Below are 21,064 nucleotides of genomic sequence, written 5' to 3' on the forward strand. Positions count from 1 at the left end.
CTGTGTTCGTTTCAGGTCAGGTAGTAAGTGGATACAGAGTAAGAAATGGACAGTGGACGCTGATTGGACGCCAGAGCCCTCAGCTGCCTCAGGTGTGTAGACTCTAATTTAATTCTGAGAGAGAAAAAAACCACAAATTAAACACCAGACAGTCATTTTGAAAGCTCTCATGGAACCCTTGTGAATTTTTCTATAATCAAAACATCTGTAACTCTGACTTTACTATGTATAATTTTTTACTCTTTCACCACTTCCAACTTGGTAGTTTTCTTATCAGTTCTTTTAATATTTTTAAACATGGTGGTGATGGCGATGGTGGTGGTCATGGTGGTTGGGGATGTGCGTGTGTGTGTGTATGTCTATGTGTTTGTCTTCATACTTGCTACACAGGGTACTCTAAGCCTCATGTTGTTAAAACATGTGGTTCTGGACATTATTGGTAATTTTAATGAATCTCTGTGTTCAACTTTCTGACAGGCTTTCTACCCTGTGGAGCACCCAGTAGATGTTAGTTTTGGTGACATATTGGCAGCAAGATGTGTATTCACTGGTGAAGGAAGGACAGAAGCCACACACATTGGGTATGATTCTGCAGATTTCACTATTTAAAAAACTTTTATTGGGACAAGGTACGATTTTAGGTGGCAGTTATCTGTGTGAATAAATTGTGCATTTTATTCTCATGAACAATTATAACAAATGATACTGTTTTATCATTTTGGAACTGATTGAGCTAGGTAAACTCTAGAACATGTGCTTCTTTTATTATGCTTCATTTCTTCCTATTTATTCAAGACCTTCATTATCATACCTCTACATACTATGGTTACCACAAGAGTTTATTTTGTCTAAATAAAGAAAGGCATAATGATTATGAATTAATTAATTATTTTACCTCAAGTGTCCTTTTGTCCTATGTTCAAACTCAGGCAAATCTGTTTTCTGCGCTCAGTGCTGTACAGTAACTACTTAGAACCACAATGTTTTTCTTCCTGTTAAAACTTCCATCTAGTCAGTGTTTTCCAGTTGAGTCTACCAAATGAAAATAATGACATTCAGCACTTTGCAAAATAGAATGTCAAAGTTTTAAATAATTTTCACAATATTGAGCCTCCTTAAAGTAAGTATATTTTATAACACTAAAATTTTCAAAGCACTGTGAACTCTTTCAAAAATGTTTTGCCAAAATTAAAAATGAAAGATTAAGGCCTTACATTTTTCGTTAGAATAAAAATAAGAAGCATCCTTTTCATGTTAAACTAGGTTATAAAATATGTATTTACCAATGCCACCTGGAAGCTGAAATTTTCACCATTTTTTATTTTTATTTTTATTTTAGTGAGAGGAGGTGAGGTAGCAAGACAGATTCCTGCATACGCCCTGACTAGGATCTACCCAATGCTCTGCCCATCTGGGGCCGTTGCTCCATTGCTTAGCAATGGAGCAATTTTTTTTAGCGCCTGAGCCCAACTTTGCTTGAACCAGTCAAGCCATGGCTGTGGGAGGAAAGAGAAAGAGAATGAGAGAGAGAAGGGGAAGGGGTGGAGAAGCAGATGGTCGCTTCTCCTGTGTGCCCTGACCAGGAATCGAACCCAGTACATCCACATGATGGGCTGATGCTCTACCACTGGGACAGCCGGTCAGGGCATATCACCATTTATCTTTGATCGATGAGAAATTAGAAAAAATAGGCATCTGAAAATATGCATTAGCTATATTAAAGATAATTCTTAATAATGACAGCACTAGCTCTTGGTTGTCAGGAGGAAAGAAAAAGGTACTGATACAGGTAAAAGAATAAAAGATACAAGATGATGGAATAGGATTTTTTAAGTTTCTCTAAAAGCACCAATCTTAGGTCTAAAGATAAAACAAAAATTTTAAATTATTTATATTAAACAAGGAGCTTCCAATACCTTTTCTTTTGGATAAATTTGATAGATTTGGAAAAGAGACTTGAGGAAAGCTATATAATTACTGAATTATATGAAATGATAACCAGTAAGAAAAGGGTTGGCCCTGGCATCATCAGGATAAAGCATCATCCTGGGGTGCCAGAGGTCACGGGTTCAACCCTTGGTCAGGGCACATATGAGAAGCAATCAATGAATTGCACACTAAATGGAACAACTAAGTGGAACAACAAATTGATGCTTCTCTCTTTCTCTCCCTTTCTCTCTCTCTCCTTTTCTCTCTCTCTCTCTCTCTCTTCCTTTCTCTTTCCCTCTCTCCATCCCTCTCTATCTCAAAATCAATGAGAAATTTTTTTTAAAAAAATGAAAAGGGTTGACAATGTAGACATTATTAGATTTTGAATAGTTTGACAATTCACTTCTTAACAATCTTTTTCTTTTTTTTTTCTTAAGTGAGAAGCAGGCAGGCAGAGAGACAGACTCCCACATGTTTCCCACCGGGGTCCACCCTGCAAGCCCCCTACTGGGTATACTCTGCCCATTTGGGGAGTCGCACTATTGCTAGGCAACCAAGCTATCTTAGCCCCTGAGACAAGGCCATGGAGCCATCTTCAGCGCCTGGGGCCAACTTGCTCTAACCAAGCCATGGCTGCAAGAGGAGAAGAGAGAGGTAGAGAGAGAAAAGGGGTGGAGAAGCAGATGGTCACTTTGTGTGCCCTGACTGGGAATCGGACCTGAGACATCCACACACCAGGCCGACGCTCTACCACTGTGCCAACCAGTTGGGGCCTACAATCTTTAAATATACAAAGTAATATCATGCAGAGGGTACTGATAAGTTGTTCTCTGATTTATGTTAATATAGAGCTCCAGAAACTTTACTTAAATACCATTGGTTATTTTATTAATCTTTATAATAGGTAAACTAAGTAGTAAAAAAATAACTCTTTCAACATAATCTATATTAGTCTACAAGTATAAGTGTGGACTTAGTAAAATGGTTTGCTTAGAGGTACTTTCACAATTTGGTGGTGGAGTGGGGATCTTCTAATTTTGGTCTGATTCTATTCTTTGCATATCCTCTTGAAGCAATATCAACCATAGAAATTAATAACTTGTATTAGTGCCCAGATGAGAGGCCAAAGAGATCTCTGGAGGCTTCTCACAGTTCATGAATTTAGAATAATTCTTTTTTATATGTGCATTTTGCTTTAAAATAATACCCTAAAATGACTATACTAATTTTTTTTTTGTAAATCTCATATATACTAAAAGAAATGACATTTTATAAGATAAATGAAACAAAGAAATTATAGAAAATTTAGTTTTGGGGTAAATTCATAGTCTGAATATTTATATTAAAGAAGCAGTTTTCTTCCAGTGGAATGATATGATAATAAGACAAGTTTGAATAAATGTAAATATGAATTATATTCTCATAATAATTCCTAACATTCCTGTAGCACTTAATATGTTCTTTAGTGTTAGAAAGATAATAGCAGCAATGCATCTCTGTTTGGTATAGTAGTGGATATCACTTCCATTTGGGTACTGGAGAATCATGGTGAGAATGTAACCAGTAAAAAAGAAAACTATTACATTATGATGTCTATTAAATTAAATGATTCTCTGGACATTTCTTCTCCCTCTTCTCTCTTCCCAGCTATGTCCAAACCCATCTGTTAGAGCCCTGGACATGAAGCCAACTTAAGTGCAAATCCTCCGTATCTAACGGTGGTAGGGGGTCAGTAGATGCCCCCTCTATGCACTGGGCAAACGAGCAGCTTCAAATTTTAACCTTATTTTGCAGCCACCTGGGAGCTGGGTTTTACAGAAAATTGTATCATCAGTGGCCTACTAGGAAGATTTGCAGTTGAGTGATTCTTCTACCCAATCCAAGCTAAGCTCTGTATTCAACTGGAAATTTTAGGACTGGAGAAAATATTGTTCAGTTAGAACAATTATAGTTAACTAGTAAAAGGTGCTTTAAAAAATAGGACTCTTTTTTACATTCCAGAGATTTATCTCAAAATGTCATTAAAAACAAGTGTATTTAAGATAAAACTTATTAATAAATATGCTTAATGATAGCATTTTAATCCAGATATATTTTTAAATAATAAATATGAATAGTATATCTTAGAAAAACTTATACCAATGTATATACTGACAACATAGTATTAATTAATCTGTATGGAAGCAATGTTTTGTGCCTGACTGAATTACATATTTTATATTCAACCTGACACCTAAATTCATTTAAAATGTTTAGCCAAGTTTAAACAAACAAAGAAAGAGTTTGTCAGCACTTTAAGCTAATTAAGTGACCTAATTTGCCTAAAAGTTTGTATGCTAAAATTTAAAATTGATTTTTAAGAATTGGTCAGTTTTGTTTGTCATATAATTTATTTGGAACCAACTTTTTCATGTATATATAAGAATGTCTAATGAAAAGTTATAGATACCAAGCACAGCACTTTAATCGGCATTTAAAAATGTTTTAAATGCAAAGATAAAGTCATATAATTAATAGCTCCTTAATATAGAAGTTTTAAAGTACCATGAAACCTCTTATAAAACAATTAAAAGTTTTATAAAATAACTTCTTTAAAGTTCTTATATTTCTTTCCAAAATTAGTAGTGCCCATCATTGGTTTTTCTTTTGTTGTTTTTTTTTTTTGCTTGTTTGTTTGTTTTTACAGAGACAGAGTGAGAGTCAGAGAGAGGGATAGATACAGACAGACAGGCAGGAACGGAGAGAGATGAGAAGCATCAGTCATCAGTTTTTCATTGTGACACCTTAGTTGTTCATTGATTGCTTCTCATACGTGCCTTGACTATGGGGCTACAGTAGACTGAGTTACCCCTTGCTCAAGCCAGCGACCTCGGGTCTAAGCTGGTGAGCTTTGCTCACACCAGATGAGCCCACACTCAAGCTGGCAACCTCGGGGTCTTGAACCTGGGTCCTCCACATCCCAGTCCAATGCTCTATTCACTGCGCCACCTCTTAGTTAGGCGGTGTTTTTTTTTTTAGTCTTCACATCTGTTGAGTGTAAGGGACAGGGCTAGGGATTGGGTCATCAAATTGGAGTATCACTGTCTGAAACTTGATCATGGTGTATATACAATAATATTTTTTAAATGATACATTTTAGAATACTTGATACTTTCTTAAATATATTTTATATATCTTTATAATATGAAATAATTTATTTTTATAGAAACCTTCATTGAACATGGATGGATGGATGATGGATCAATTAAAAACTAGATAGAGAGATAGAAGGAAGGATAGATGGATAGATAGAAATATTTTTCAAAACTCCATATCAATTGAGTTTGCGAAATTGACCTGACTTGGCAGCATTATATATATGTATATATCAGGGATAACAGTTTATGCCATAATAATTTGTAAACATTTATTAATGTAAATTATTCATTCTTCATTCAACAAATATTTATTGAAGGCTCCTATTTCTGAGTAAACCACACTTTGTCAGATTTAAAGCTATCTGGTATAAAGAAATAGTTATCCCATAAATACTTTATTATGCAAAAAGATGAAAGAAATGCACCACTGTAATTTTGGAATATAGGTGATGCCAGCGGTCATCATTTAGAGAATCACATTAGCATTAGGGAATGTTCAAGGAGCCATTTAGTGGAGTCAGGGCAGATGTATGAACACAATCTCCCTTCATATGTTCTCATGTTAATAGTCATTCAGATTCACAGAGTTGAATTATATAGTTTTTCCCTATGGAAAATAAGGACAGATGTGTCAAAATTCTTCCTTCAGATTACCAAAAGCTATTAGACTGGCTAAAATCAGGTTTGGGGTTTTTTTTTGTGGGGGAGGGGTTGTGTTTGCTTTTGTTTTTGTTTTTGAGTGAAAGAAAGATGAATGTGAAATAAAATCAGCAAACTATGACATTAAAGATGATTTGAGTTCGAACATGTTAGGGTATGTATAATAGTTTCTCAGATAGGAGCTCAGAGTTACCCTGACTACAAGTTTAATTACAGATGGAAAGGAATAAAATGACTTTTTTTCAGCTCTAATGAAATTCTCTTTGTGATAGCAAAGATTCTTAGATTATGTTCAACTCAATTTTGTATCAGAATCAGTTCTTTAAATCAACTCCATTGCTGAGTTGATTGGGCGATACCCTAAAGTCACTTGGTTAGAGCAGACACGGCATGCTTTTCCCAAACAGATAAAATGTGGAGGATCTGTCCATAGATTCATTGCAAATTTTATTTATTATTATATAAATTTATTAATTTTTTTCTTTCATTAATTTGAGAAGCTTATATGGTGATTTTGCTTTTCTTCTCTGCTAGATAATTCAAGGTTTTCTAATCAGGAACCACAACTTAAATTTCTTTTTTTCTCATTTCTGTCTCTTGATCTGTACATTTTCCTCATTTTGAACAGGGGTGGGGAGGATAATATGGCAGGGGACTGTGACTTACTACTTTGATACCAACCACTCCTTTATTTATTTATCTATTTATCTATTTATCTATTTATCTATTTATCTATTTATTTATTTATTTATTTATTGCAAGAGAAAGACAGGGAGGGAGAGATGAGAAGCATCAACTCATACTTGCAGCACTTTAGTGGTTCATAGATTGCTTTGACTGGGGGGCTCCAGCTGAGCCAGTGACCTTGCTCAAGCCAGTGATCTCTGGGCTCAAGCCAACGACCATGGGATCATACCTATGATTCCACATTTATGCCAGCAACTCCCATACTCAAGCTGGATGAGTCTGCACTGAAGCCGGCAACCTTAGAGTTTTGAACCTGGGTCCTCAGCATCCCAGGTCAACACTCTATCCACTGTGCCACCGCCTGGTCAGTCATACCAGCTATTCTTTTTATAGCATATAATTTCCTAACCAACCTCGCAGCTGTTAAAACATCATTCTTAGGAATGGTGTTTTGACACCTAAAGATATGTGTAGCGAACAGGTGTTTGTTTGGGATTGCATTTCACATTTGTTTATATTTCACAGGGGAGACAATTATACTGACAGGTATCAGATTTAGAGAGAGGCAAGCCAGATTATTTCTAAAGCCTAAACAGAACTTCCCGTGGTAAGGTCTCATTCCTGTGGTCTCTCAGGGGTTCTGCATTTTCAGAGCTGAGAGAAACCACATCCCTGTTCGGAAAAAGAGTTTTATTGTTTTTCTTCCCTTGCTGATGTCACTGCTGTTGCTATGGAGAGGAAGGGAGTGTGGCATGACATTCCTGGAAAAATCAACACTGCCGTGTCTCTGTACAGCAAATAGCCCACTTCATAACTTGTTTTTCATTAGTATAGGCTTGCTAAAAATTCTCAGTCTTAATACCAAAAATGGAATGTTCCTTTGCCCAGCCTACCTTGGTATATAAAGGTTTTCTGGTGGTGCACTTAAATAATTCCTTTCTAATAGTGAAGAGAATGAAATACATAGTAAACCCGTTAGAAATGAGAAAGAGCCGAACATGTTTTATAAACCACTAGGCATTATTTATATCACTGGGAACTTTTTTCTTGGAAATTCCCATCCCAGTGTTGTAAAATTTATTTTTAACATTGAGTCATTCAGTTGGACAGCACGATCCCATTCAGGTGTGAGCCCTTAGAAGAGATTTAGGGCTGTTTTCTTTTGGTATCATCTGTAAGGCACTCTTTTTTGTCTCTGCTGTAGAAGCCAAGGTGCCAAATGAGATAGCAGGGATACATTTATGATGTCCTCGTACAGTGATGGGCAATCTTTTGAGCTTGGTGTGTCAAACTTCGCCAAAAAAACAAACATAACTCAGGTGGTATGTCACTTTGAGAAAAAAACCATAATTTTCCAATATTTATAGTTTAAATTAAAAAAATGTATAATTGTAGTATATAACTGTATTTAATAAACCAAAAACTAATTATTTAACTTACTTACTTAGTGACTTCTTTGTTCATCTGTCAGTCGGTTTCTTTTGTTGGTCTTGATATTATTTAACTTGTGTGGGGTGCTGTGAAACTAAGATAAGTGAGGGGGAGGGGGAATTCTTTAACTAACCTGTCTATTAGTGACTTTTTTGTTGCTGAATTTCATTAGCTAAATCTTCAATTGAAGGTTGGTATTTTGTACACTTCAAGCCCAAGCAAGCTCTACTAACTTCATCTGTCAATCTGTTTCTTTTGTTGGTTTTGATATTATATAACCCTGAGAATAAGGTCTCACAAAAGTACTTGGAAAAATTGTGAGTAAAGCCATTGCTATATTTTTCAGGGTGCTAAGTGTCTGGTAATCGGTTCCAGGCACTCCAAATTTCCTGTTCGTAGTGGCACTCCTCTTGATTCTCCAAGTGGCACCTTTCCAGATTCTCAAGCTTTGACCTCAAGTCAACAAACACCTGAGCCCAGATGCTGTCTTGAAATTCTGCAAGTTGCATCTTATGTAAATTAAGATGGCTACCACTATTTCTAATGGCAGGAAACGGCACCCATAGCACAGGCCTTCGCTTCTCCCTGCCTCCCCCTCACTTATCTCAGTAATGATGGTCAGTAGATTGGATGATGGTTGCTGTGGTTATGTGGTTGGTTGCTGGTAATGGCGATCACAGGGCCCCCAGAGATTCATCCCCCTTGGCATTCTGCTGTTCCCTGCTCTGCTGGCCAGAAGTGTGGTCAAAGGTCCCCTAATGGTCTAACCGGAAGTCCTATAACTAGACGCTCTGTGCCGGAGTTCTGTTGTTTTGGCCTACAGACCTCCGGCACAGAGTGTCTACACTACAGCAAAGGTTTTATCCTCGGCTACTGCACTTGGCTGTGGAATGCAGCCCCATACTTCTCTGGTATGCAGCCGTGTGTCATCAAAAATGGCTACGCATGTCAGTGTTGACATGCGTGTCATAGGTTTTCCATCACGGTCCTAGTATCATCAACACATGCTTTGTGGTTCAGCTGACCTTGAGTCAGGAGGCAGTACCCAGAAACAGCTTCTCAGACTCTCAGGCTTAAATGGAAAAAACAGTTCTAAAGACTTGTAAATAATATATGACATTTCTTTTGAAGTGTTCTGAATTTTACTGTTATTAAGTAAATAATATTTTCCCGTAAGAAGAGTACTTTGCCCAGTCTCTGAGTTTTAGCAGGTGGAAGAAAGACTAAAGAATAAAAGGATTTAGAGGAAGAAAGACTGCTATCACACTGCTACTTAAATGCCATTTCTAATCTGTGGTCTTTTGTGACATCCACAGAGTGACTGCAAATGGATATTCCATTATTAAGTAGAACTGTGCCTTTGACAATATACTTTTGGTGTTGAAGACTGTGATGGGTTTTAATGAAAGTCATAAAATAAATGCACAATATTTCCAACTTGAATCCATTGCTGGCAGATTTACTGGTTGCATTTCTCTTGCATTAAAATGTGTTTTATGTGACTGGCTGATTTGTTGTATCTATTTTTTCTACTTTCAGTGGCACATCTAGTGATGAAATGTGCAACTTATACATTATGTATTACATGGAGGCTATGCATGCAGTTTCTTTCATGACCTGTACACAGAATGTAGCTCCAGATATGTTTAGAAATATACCCCCAGAGGCCAATATTCCAATTCCTGTGAAGTCTGATATGGTTATGATGCATGGACATCACAAAGGTAAAATTGGTATAATTTAAAGTAACATGATTTTATATTTTCTATTTCCTTATGTGTCCAACTTGAATGTACGATTTTTAAAATTATTCTTCTTCTGTCAATCACATGTGCTCCATAATATGATTTCTTTTTTTCCCTTTTTCATACCCTATCCTCCCTCCTGACATGCCCCCATCAGAACAAGTAATGTGAAAAATCTCCACTAGTGATGCAAGAGATTAGATTGGGGACCAGTTGCATAAATGTAGATTTTTCTTCATTTAATTCATGTGTTCTAGTTTCCCCATTTCATTTTTCCCAAAACCAGTAATGACTCATGCACTTTATAAATTTATGCACCATGTTCTGAAGAGTGCTACAATTTGCCAATGAAAATGGTTATCATCTCCAACTGTACCTACATCATCTGCATCTGTTTTAATGAGCCTTGTCAAGCACAGAACAATTCTTGATTTATGAGGCATTATTAGTCTTGGCCTTTTTGGTTTCATTCTCAGAATTGTTGCAGAATGGTCATATTGATTGTAATTTCTTTGGTTTAAAATTATGAACCCCACACTTTGTTATATTGAATTAAGTATGTTGAGACTTTACTGAGTTTTGCAAGTTCAGTCCTAAAATGCCAGAGAAACTTATTTTTTCTAGTGGAAATTTTATGAAAGAAGTTAACATAGCAATCAGGTCATATTTTTAGATACTGATATATTTAAAGAATGTGCCTTAAAGTATTATTTTCATAGCCTTAAAATATTATTAAATTCAATTTAAAAAATCAACTATAAGCAGTTTTTTTATTGCATGTATAAAATTCTGTATCATGTATATATTATCAAAAGGGTAGTTGAATTAGTTATTAAGTCAGAAGTCTGGTCATTGTTGGTGATGTTATAGTTTTTTTGTGAATTAGAGCACTTCTATTGTATAAATTCTTAATATTGTTGTTTTTATGAAACATAAGAGCCTGAATAATATTTTTATGTTGATGGCATATTTCCAATAAACTAGTTAAAGCATGTAATATATACTACACATTTATACTTGGCTTCTTTGATCTTTTATAGAAACAGAGAACAAAGATAAGACTTCTTTACTCCAGCAGCCCAAACAAGAAGAAGTGTTAGAACAGGGTATGTATTCTGTAACTAGGCCTATAAAATATTCATTTTCCAAATAGGCAACCACGTTTTAAAGTTATTGAAATATTTTAGGTCTTTATCAGCCTCCAACCCTATATATTGCTGTTTTTATGTAGTGCATAATTCATGAGAAAATGGTCAATTATTGCACTTTAGCATTTGCAAGTAAAATTCATTAGTGTAACTTAGTCCCATTAGATTTTATCTTTGTTTTCATTTATTTCATATTGTAACTTTTATATATGGTCTGAATATAATCATTAGAAATAACTAGTGGTCTACTTTTGAAATCTAATTACTTTTACCATTTAAAGTCCTATGTTATGAGTATGATGTGTTCATTAACTATATTTAAGGTTCAAGGAAAAAAAGAAATTAAGACTTAAATTCACATCTTGCTTCTCTTAAGTCATTCTCTGCTTTCATTAAGGTAGGAGAGATTCTTGTTTTATGTATTTGAAGTTTTCTGTTAAGATGCCATCTGATGAATTCAGAATACATCATTCTTCCTGTGTTCTATTTATGTGAATTAGTAACACTGGAGACTTACGATGTCAAATACTGCATGTGCTGGCACTGAAAAATTGCTCTCCTGAATCTTGGTTTATTATTGCCAGTTGTTTGGAAGATAGTACTTTGTGTTAGGTGTTGAAGAATGTTTCAGGTTGTTTTTGGCCTAGATATGATGTATTCTAAAACATTAGTTTAATGTTAATACAAACACACTTCCACTGGCAACATAAAGTATATAGGATATAGACAGGAATTTTCCATTAGCAACATTTAGAAATTTCTGACTCTTTGGATTTTGTAACCCACTGTTGGAATTCTTCAAAAGGTATTTTATTAAATAAAAAAACTATCACTCTTGCACTAATAGTATTTGCAAAATTAAAGATACAGACTATTAAAAGGGAAAAAAATGTACTTTTAAAAAGAGTACAGGGTAAATTGTAATATAAAAGTTTTTAAATTATGTAGGTATATTTCATAACATCTCATTCTAACGAGTGGCCTTTTAAAATATATAGCTTAGCTCAAAGTTGTTTCTATTTTTATGTTAAATCAAAAAAAGAGATGATTTTATAGTAAATAGTTTCTACTAAATTATTATACTAAACTGTTGAGTATGATTTAAAATAGCTAACTTCATCAACACCGTCTATATATTTGTAAGGAAATAGGCAACCCAAATAAAGGAAATAGTTGCAGCCCAAATAAAGTAGAATTACCAGTATTTACTATAGTTGTACTGAAATTTAATCAAACTTAGATACATGAATTAGTTTGGCATTGTACATGTTTGAAATGTATATTTTTTAAAATAATTTGAGTCATCTTAGAATACATTTCTAAATACCAACTATGTTGTACAGTATGGAATGAGACCACCATTTAGTAGATGAATCTTATCAAATAGTAAATTTCTATGGAAATTGAAGCTGGACTATGTTTTCTTTCTGAAGTTAGTTGCGTTGATCAAGGGAAGCATTGAAACCTCTGAAAGATCAGAAATTCAGAGTTTTTGTTAGCAGAGGAATCTTAATTGTTAGATTTAATCTGTTCTTTCCAAATAATAGGATTTAGGGAGTGTCATATATGTCTGCAAACCAAATCCTTTAAAACACTTTTATAGTTTGCCATTCATTTATTTATCCCTTGGCTTTGATAACGTATATATAGTATTAAGAAGTTTAAATGTACCCATAGTCTTAATGGTTCCAGAAAAGAATTCTATGAACACATAAGAAATGATTTTCCTCTAGTGAATCTTTTCTTCTACTTATGAATAAAAATGCTGTAAAGTGATTTCACTTTGAAATAAGAAAGCATTATTTTCACTCAGTTTCATACTGAAGAAAATAGGCCATGGTATTCATATGTTGAAATTAGTGGGGCCATCAAAATGTCATCTCCTAGAGTATATGAAATCAAATACCTCACCAAAAGTAAAGCCAGTGTAGCCTGCGTATTATTCTACTGGTCTTTAGGGACCACTGGTCTAGAATTTAAAGAGATATGTAGAAATATACCAAATATGAATTTGTACACAGAGCCCATTTGATTTGCTAATGAGATCTCTTTATCTCCTTGCAAATACACAGGGCGAATCTACTTATTACTGAGATAGTATCTTATTCTTCTTAGAAGAGTTTGTTTGCACAAACATTTATTTTTTTTTTTTTTTTTTTTTTTTTTTTTTTTTTTTTCTGAAGCTGGAAACAGGGAGAGACAGTCAGACAGACTCCCGCATGCGCCCAACCGGGATCCACCCGGCACGCCCACCAGGGGCGAAGCTCTGCCCACCAGGGGGCGATGCTCTGCCCATCCTGGACGTCGCCATATTGCGACCAGAGCCACTCTAGCGCCTGAGGCAGAGGCCACAGAGTCATGCCCAGCGCCGGGGCCATCTTTGCTCCAATGGAGCCTTGGCTGCGGGAGGGGAAGAGAGAGACAGAGAGGAAAGCGCGGCGGAGGGGTGGAGAAGCAAATGGGCGCTTCTCCTGTGTGCCCTGGCCGGGAATCGAACCCGGGTCCTCCGCACGCTAGGCCGACGCTCTACCGCTGAGCCAACCGGCCAGGGCACAAACATTTATTTTTATTCATTCCCTCAGGAGTTGAAGTGACCAAGTAGCTAATAGGAGGGCTCTAATTATTCATATAGATTATGCCATGTATATGAATTTTTGAAGTCAGCTCTTAACCCTTTGCCTTTTTTTTTTGGTGTTCAGGCCAAAACAATTTCTGTTCCAAGTACTCTTCCAGGTTGTACTGATTCTTTAAATATTTTAAATCCTCGCCTGACCTGTGGTGGCGCAGTGGATAAGGCGTCAACCTGGAAACACTGAGGTTGCCGGTTCAAAACCCTGGCTTGCCTGGTCAAGGCACATATGGGAGTTGATGCTTCCTGCTCCTCCCCCTTCTCTCTCTCTCCCCCCCTAAAATGAATAAATAAATAAATAAAAATTATAAAAAAATATATTTTAAATCCTCAGTAAATGAAATCCTTGACTTATTTCAGTTGCCCCAGCAGCTATGTGGGCCCCACAGAAGATGTCAAACCCCCCGCTGGAAAAAGAACAGTTGAGATGCAAGAAGGAAAAGACTCCAGACATTAGAGAACATAATAGTCAAAGGCAAGCTCTGTATCCATTAGTGCCTTAGTAATGGACATAGTTCTACATGGATAAATCAAACAATATTTTTTGCTTCATATTTTGAAACATTGGAAAGCAGAGAGGAGGAATAAAAGTAAAGCTATATAATAAACATTATGTTGGAAAGATGGATCAAATTTTATTAAGGTAGTAAAAAAAAAAGAAATGTAGTTGTGCCTCAAATGGGCAGGAGGTAGAAGGTACCTTAACATAGAGGAAAAAAATTCAAAGCAACCCAGTGATGTACTTAACACTGGTTTATCTAATACTCTGTTTCTCCAGGAATAATAGAAGTATTTTATTTTATTTGAAATTCTTATCACAAAATTGCTAGCTATTGATTTTTACTAGAATATTAATTTTCTTTGGAAATTATCTAGAGTTTGAAAGAAATGTTTGAGTTGTACAGATCCATGCAGTTCAGTCTGTGCTGACTCACAACACATTAACCTTCTGCAGGATCCTTATCTACATCTGATCCTTCTAAAGCAAAATTGGTGTAAGGCAAATGTACCTCAGACTATCTAAAACGATGTAATCGTGGAGATACTGAAGAACCCAATTATATGACAGCTTTGCCTATCTGGTTGTCTGAATAATGCAACAATGGGAAACATTTTAATGAGGCTTTAATTAAGCCTGCAAGGTTTTAAAAAAAAATAATGTTTGACTGATTTTTAAAATGATATTAATTCTAGAAGACATGGAAATTATAGAAGAGTATGAAGAAGAAAATAAAAATCATACATAATCTATAGAAATATGGGTATATACATACTACTTTGTGTGAAATATGTATTATCCATACATGCACATTATTTCAACAGTATGTAAATCATAATATGTACACAGTTTTATCCTTTTTTAAACAGTCTTTTTTTAAAAATATTTGCTCCTACTGTAAAAATTATTAGCAAGCACAATTTTTAAATTTATAATTATTAATTTTACTTTTCAATTACAGTCTACTTTCAATACTATTTTGTATTTAGTTTCAGGCATACAGTGCAGTAGGTAGATAATCATATACTTTATAAAGTGGTCCTGAAATATTTTCAATACCCACCTAGCACCATGCATATTTATTATTATTATCTATATTCTGTTTGCTGTACTTTATATCCCCATGGCTTTTTGTAACTGTCAGTTTATATTTCTTAACCCCTTGACTTTTTTACCCAGTCCCCCACCCCCACTACTCCCCAGCAACCATCAGTCTGTTCTCTGTATCTATGAGCCTGTTTCTGTTTTGTTTGTTCATTCGTATTGTTCTTTAGATTCCACGTGTAAGCGAAATCGTATGCTACTTGTCTTTCTCTGACTGACTTATTTCACTTAGCATAATACCCTCTAGGTCCATCCATGCTGTCACAAATGGTAAGATTTCATTCATTTTTTGTGATTGAGTAGTATTCCATTGTATATATATATAGCACCACTTTTTTATGCACTTGGCTCTTGTAAATAAAGCTTCAATGAACATTGTGCATGTATTCTTTCTAATTAATGTTTTGGGTTTCATCAGCTATATACCCAGAAATGGATTTGGTAGGTCATAAGGCAGTTTCATTTTTAATTTTTTAAGGACCTTCCCTACTATTTTCCATAGTGGCTGCACCAATCTATATTCCCATCATCAATGCAGTAGGGTTCCCTTTTCTCCACATCCTTGCCAGCACTTGTTTGTTGATTTATTGATGATAACCATTCATTCAGGTATGAGGTGATATCTCATTGTGATTTAAATTTCTCTGATTAGTAACATTAAACATCTTTTCATATGTCTACTGGCATTTTTATGTCCCCTTGGGAGAAGTGTCTATTTAGGTCCTCTGTCCACTTTTTAATTGGATTTTTGGGGGGTTTTGGGTATGAGTTCTTTTTAAATTTTGGATATTAACCCCTTCTCCTATACATTGGCGATTATCTTCTTCCATTCAGTAGGTTGGCAAGCACAATTTTTAGTGGCTGCATAATAACCCTGCCTAAACTGTTTTGAAAATAGCCTATTTGTCTATAGGTGAGCTTATCTGTGAATGACTTGATTATGCCTGCCTTTCTGTAGAATAACACTAATGAATATTAAAAACTGAAATGTCCCCATCTTTTAAAACATTGTAAGTGAAGAGTTACCTACATGTGTAATAAGTACAGTAAGCTAAACAATAAAACCGAATTAGATAGTGATTCTGGGTGGCAGAAATGAATCCTAGGAGACTCTATAGAATGAGAACTATGGTGTTGATGTTTTCTAGGGCAGACACACATAGAGTTCCCTTACTTATTATGTGTTCATGGCTAGTACTTTAGGAAACTAAAGCAGGTTTTCTATGTTCCCTTTTTATCCATTATGATTTCTTATATATGAGTTTGTATCAACATATTTTAGGCAAGAAATATGAGCTGAAACTAAGAAGCTTGTCGGCTGCATTTAAGTGTTCTGAATCTGAGTGTTTCTTTCCTTTAAAATTCAGAATAGAGTTGTAGCATTGAAATTTATGTCAGTTGTGTTGGGAAGATTCGGTGTATTACAAACACTGAAGGCAGAATTGAAAGTTAAATTCTATCAATATAATACCAGTATGTCCTTGTTATTGTATATTACACTCTGGACAGCATTTCTTTTTCTGCAGAAGGGCCTTTAATATATTTTATTCCATTTACTCCAAACTCTTCTCATTGTAATCTTTGGGCCCTTTTATAATCAATCTTTCTACTCAAAGGTCAACATGAGCTGCTGTATTCCCAAGGCAGGAAGAACATAACAAAAATACAATTTGCAGAGGGAAACCACTTTATGACCCTAGATAGTTAAAGGTCTTCAGACACCTTCTGTGAAACAGAGTTACTTCACAGTGGTTTTATGCTAACAAAAATGAATTATTGGCATTTTTTATCAAATAAGCAATAATAGGGGAATAAGACTGCAAGTTAAAATGACAGTAGTGTACTCTAAAAGCTTGTTAAAGTAACAGTTGGTAAACTATGGGAACCGTCAAACAAAGGGTAGACTTAGTAGCTAGAATTTCTATTTTTTTGCTTTGTTCAAAATAGGATGCTCCCTTCATTTCTTGATAAAGTACCAGTGATTTTAGTAGCATCTTCTTAGGTAATTCCAAGTACTCTCAATGCCACTTCGCTATTTTAAAGAAGTTACAATTCTTGTTTGTATTCCCATTCAAAAAAAATTATTGGTTTGTTATGATTTATGAGCAGCTCACAAGTCTTTATTTATTGAACTCATCTATCAAACACAATTCTAAAAATCCCCCAAGGCTCTGGGAAGCTGAGTGAATGCTGTTTTGAATTGGTTTCCTAATAACAGAACAGGCAGATGTGAATGATCATTTATCACATGGTTGGGCTTTCCAATATAAATCTGTGTGAATGGTAGTTGCAAAAGCCATTATCTTCTTATTTCTCCTTTTTTATATTTGTTCAATTTTTTTAAAGTCATTTTTTATTGTTTTCCAATTAGATGAGTCCTGTAAGAGGGGGAAAAAATTCACTTTATTTTTAATTCCTGAACTGGTCATTATGATCATATGTTTTATTTCTCTAAGGCTAGTAGGATAAATGTGGGTTAGTGATAAGTAAATAATCAATAAACTGAGTAGACTTTAATCACAAGGGAAGGTCAGCTATGACTGAGTCATAAAGCAAAACATAAAAATCTGAAAAGAAATATTTTTATTTTTTATTCTTCATCACCCTCATGTTAATCAGTTGTGTTGCAAAATGGGAATCTCATTAGCTTGGCCACTGGCATACTTTGTCAGTGGTTAAACTACTGATGAACATCCTATTTCTCTCCTTGTACCATAGAACTCACAGAGCAATAAAGAGTAACAAGAGCTGCTTATTTTAGGTAATGAAATGCTAGTGATTTGTGTGGGAAATGGGAATTTATATTCTGAAAGATTACCAAGAGGTTCTTGATCATTTTTAAAATTAAAAATGCCCACTACAGCCTGACCTGTGGTGGCGCAGTGGATAAAGCATCGACCTGGAAATGCTGAGGTCGCCGGTTCGAAACCCTGGGCTTGCCTGGTCAAGGCACATATGGGGGTTGATGCTTCCAGCTCCTCCCCCCTGTCTCTCTCTCTCTCTCTCTCTGTCTCTCCCTCTCTCTCTCTCTCCTCTCTAAAATGAATAACTAAAATAAAATAAAAAATGCCCACTACAATTAAGATTTTATGCTGCCTAAAAGTAGTGATGTGTAATTTTTTTTAATCCGGTAATCTTAATTTATTTTTAAAAACCTCACGGGGCAACTTTGTCAATGAAAGTTTCCATCTATTTTAATTTAAGCTCACCATATTCCTGAAAGTAAGCCAGAGAAATTTCTGTGCTGGTAGCAGGGAATAGGGAATGACTCCTACTAATTGGAAAACCACCCGTTGAGACAGAAAGGTTACTGCAAGCATACAGTTTACAATCTTGGAGTTTGATTGGTATTGTTTTAGACTCTCTTATACTATGCTGTGCCCTTTTTCCTAACACATTAGCTGCTTCATCAGTTGTGTTTTTCCAAACACAATACCCACTCATTCAAATTACTGAAAAGACCTAAAGCAGTTCTTCATTTCATAACATACAAGTCAAAATCTGAGAAAAATAAAGAAATGAGACTTAAGGGCAGACTAAAATCATCAAGGACATATTTTTATCTCTCTGATGCAGAAGCGAGGGGTGACTTTTTAACAAATTATTGTTTATTCCAGACTAATCACTGGAAATATATTAATTATGAAATGAGAAGTTTTTATTTTTTAATACAAAACTACATTTATATCTTGCCCCTGTCCTTTCCCAGGTAATTTCAATATGCAAAAAATATTTTTAGAACATTGTATAGAATTTTATAGTACGTATAAGGTATATTTCCAGTGGTGAGTAGAAAGTACTAAAGAGAACAGAAAACTCTTCTACTTTTTCAAACCCAAGAAAACCAATCATTCTTCTTTAGGTCAGTTTTGTGCAAATTGCTATGTTAAGTATGTATTGACTAATTTACCCACATTTTTTGCTATAATAAGGAGAAGACAAGCCAGGACAGATCAAAATGAGACTTGTTCAGTGAAAAAGTAAACCCAGTACCTCAACTCAGAAAACAATTTTTTTTTAATTTAAATATAGTAAGATTGACAGGTTTGAGGTGAATCCACAGGCAAGAGTTTACTGGCTGGTATAGAAAAGAGAGGGGAGCCCTGGCTGGTTGGCTCAGCGGTAGAGCGTCGGCCTAGCGTGCGGAGGACCCGGGTTCGATTCCCGGCCAGGGCACACAGGAGAAGCGCACATTTGCTTCTCCACCCCTCCGCCGCGCTTTCCTCTCTGTCTCTCTCTTCCCCTCCCGCAGCCAAGGCTCCATTGGAGCAAAGATGGCCCGGGCGCTGGGGATGGCCCAGGCGCTAGAGTGGCTCTGGTCGCAACATGGCGACGCCCAGGATGGGCAGAGCATCGCCCCCTGGTGGGCAGAGCGTCGCCCCTGGTGGGCGTGCCGGGTGGATCCCGGTCGGGCGCATGCGGGAGTCTGTCTGACTGTCTCTCCCTGTTTCCAGCTTCAGAAAAATGAAAAAAAAATAAAAAATAAAAAAAGAAAAGAGAGGGGAACCAGGATTTAGTACAGTGATCAGTTAGAAAATAGGCCCCTCAGTCAGGCTGTTTCCTTTGAATCCCGTTCAACTTCCTAACAGCTGGCCAGGTTAGTGCTGTACCGTTAGTTTCCTCATCTAAAATGAAGACAGGAAGTATCTCATGGAGAGTAAATGTGTTAACTTGTATTAAGCACTCAACAAAGTGACTCGGCATGCTAAGCTCTCAAACAATACTAGCTGCTTTTACTATTATCATTTGTAGTTTATAAAGTGCTTTTTTATATATTATCACTGTCAACAATAGGTTGGGCAATAACACATCCCAGTTTTTCCAGGACTGCCTCAGTGTATGCCTAGAATAAATATTAATAACACCTCTTTTGTTCTCACATGTGTCCCAGTCTGGAAAATACATTATATGCTTACCTCAGCTGTTGGCCTCAGAATAAAATTAGAGACTACCCTGAAATACATAGGTTGACAGAACCGAGGGGAAGGTTACATATAACTTAGGGGTGTCCAAAAGTGGCAGTCTACCATCAGTGACAAGTCAGCTCCACAGAGGTAGAGCAGGTTTAATACCATTCCAGACAGATTTTTTACATCAAAAGAGGGTCAGTCCAAGGAAAGAGGGGAAGAGACCTTCAGCATGCCAATCAGGATGATAATCTCAAATGAGTAAGGGTGGTTGGAAGGGAAAAAATTATGTTGATAAATCAGCAGAATGAATCAGTTGACTTTGTGATTCATGAGTAAGAGAAGGAGGAATCTGGTTTTCTGGGTTGACTGACCCAAAAACACAGTTTCATCACTGAGCAAGATACTGTTTAAAAATAAAGTATGAGGAAAAGGTTAAGAACTCAGTTTTAGACATGTTGAGTTCAAGATTACTATGAAACAGACATTCAATGGGAAATTTTCAGAAGTGGTTTTGTATATCATTTTGGTACTAGGAGAGCTCCAAATTTGAATGTTGTTTGTCTAGAGATAGCAGCTTAAGTCTTGGGAGTGGCCGAGCCCAGAGAAAAAAAAGTATGCCAGGAACAGACGTCAGAGAACACCACCATTTTCATACGTTAGGCAGCAGAATAAGGGAAAGCAAAGATGATAGGTGGAGAAGATCTGAAAAGAACAATGTTATAAGGAGAAACCTGCCACCAGTAGATCAAGATGAAGAGTCTCTTGGGCTTGGTAAGTAGAAGCTCTTAAGCAGCTCATGCAGAAGTAATACTGTGAGGAAGTGAGGAGGAGAAATTGTAGATGCCTTTGATTTAGGGAAGGAAGATGATTTAAGGAAGGATGTAGCCGTGCATAGCCTGGCACTCTCCCATATTGTAGACACTAGCCACATATGGCTATTTAAATTCAAATATTAAAAGGTAATATAAAAATAAACAAAATTAAAGATTAAATTTCTCAGTCACACTAGCTGCATGATAAGTACTCAATAGCCCCATGTGTCAGTGGCTATAATGTTGGGCAGTGCAGGTATAAAATATTTCCATTTATTTTTTAAATCTTTTTTAAACTTTATTTATTGAATTTTAGAGAGACAAAGAGAGAGAGAAAGTGGAGGGAGAAGAAGGAAGCATCAACTCATAGTAG

At 35.9% G+C, this 21,064-nt stretch overlaps 1 protein-coding gene across 16 annotated transcripts in view; it reads left to right on the forward strand.

Moving 5' to 3' along the window:
* PAM (peptidylglycine alpha-amidating monooxygenase) overlaps positions 1 to 21,064 on the forward strand; it is a 349,889-nt gene that overhangs the window by 278,076 nt on the left and 50,749 nt on the right. For all 16 annotated transcript variants that reach the window (XM_066273910.1, XM_066273915.1, XM_066273907.1 and 13 more), the window contains 4 exons: positions 16 to 92; positions 478 to 581; positions 9,384 to 9,568; positions 10,630 to 10,695. In XM_066273910.1, coding sequence (XP_066130007.1) covers positions 16 to 92; positions 478 to 581; positions 9,384 to 9,568; positions 10,630 to 10,695 — 432 coding nt within the window. The remainder of the gene's footprint in view (positions 1 to 15; positions 93 to 477; positions 582 to 9,383; positions 9,569 to 10,629; positions 10,696 to 21,064) is intronic.

This window comes from Saccopteryx bilineata, chromosome 4 (genome assembly GCF_036850765.1).
Source record: "Saccopteryx bilineata isolate mSacBil1 chromosome 4, mSacBil1_pri_phased_curated, whole genome shotgun sequence".
Taxonomy (NCBI): domain Eukaryota; kingdom Metazoa; phylum Chordata; class Mammalia; order Chiroptera; family Emballonuridae; genus Saccopteryx; species Saccopteryx bilineata.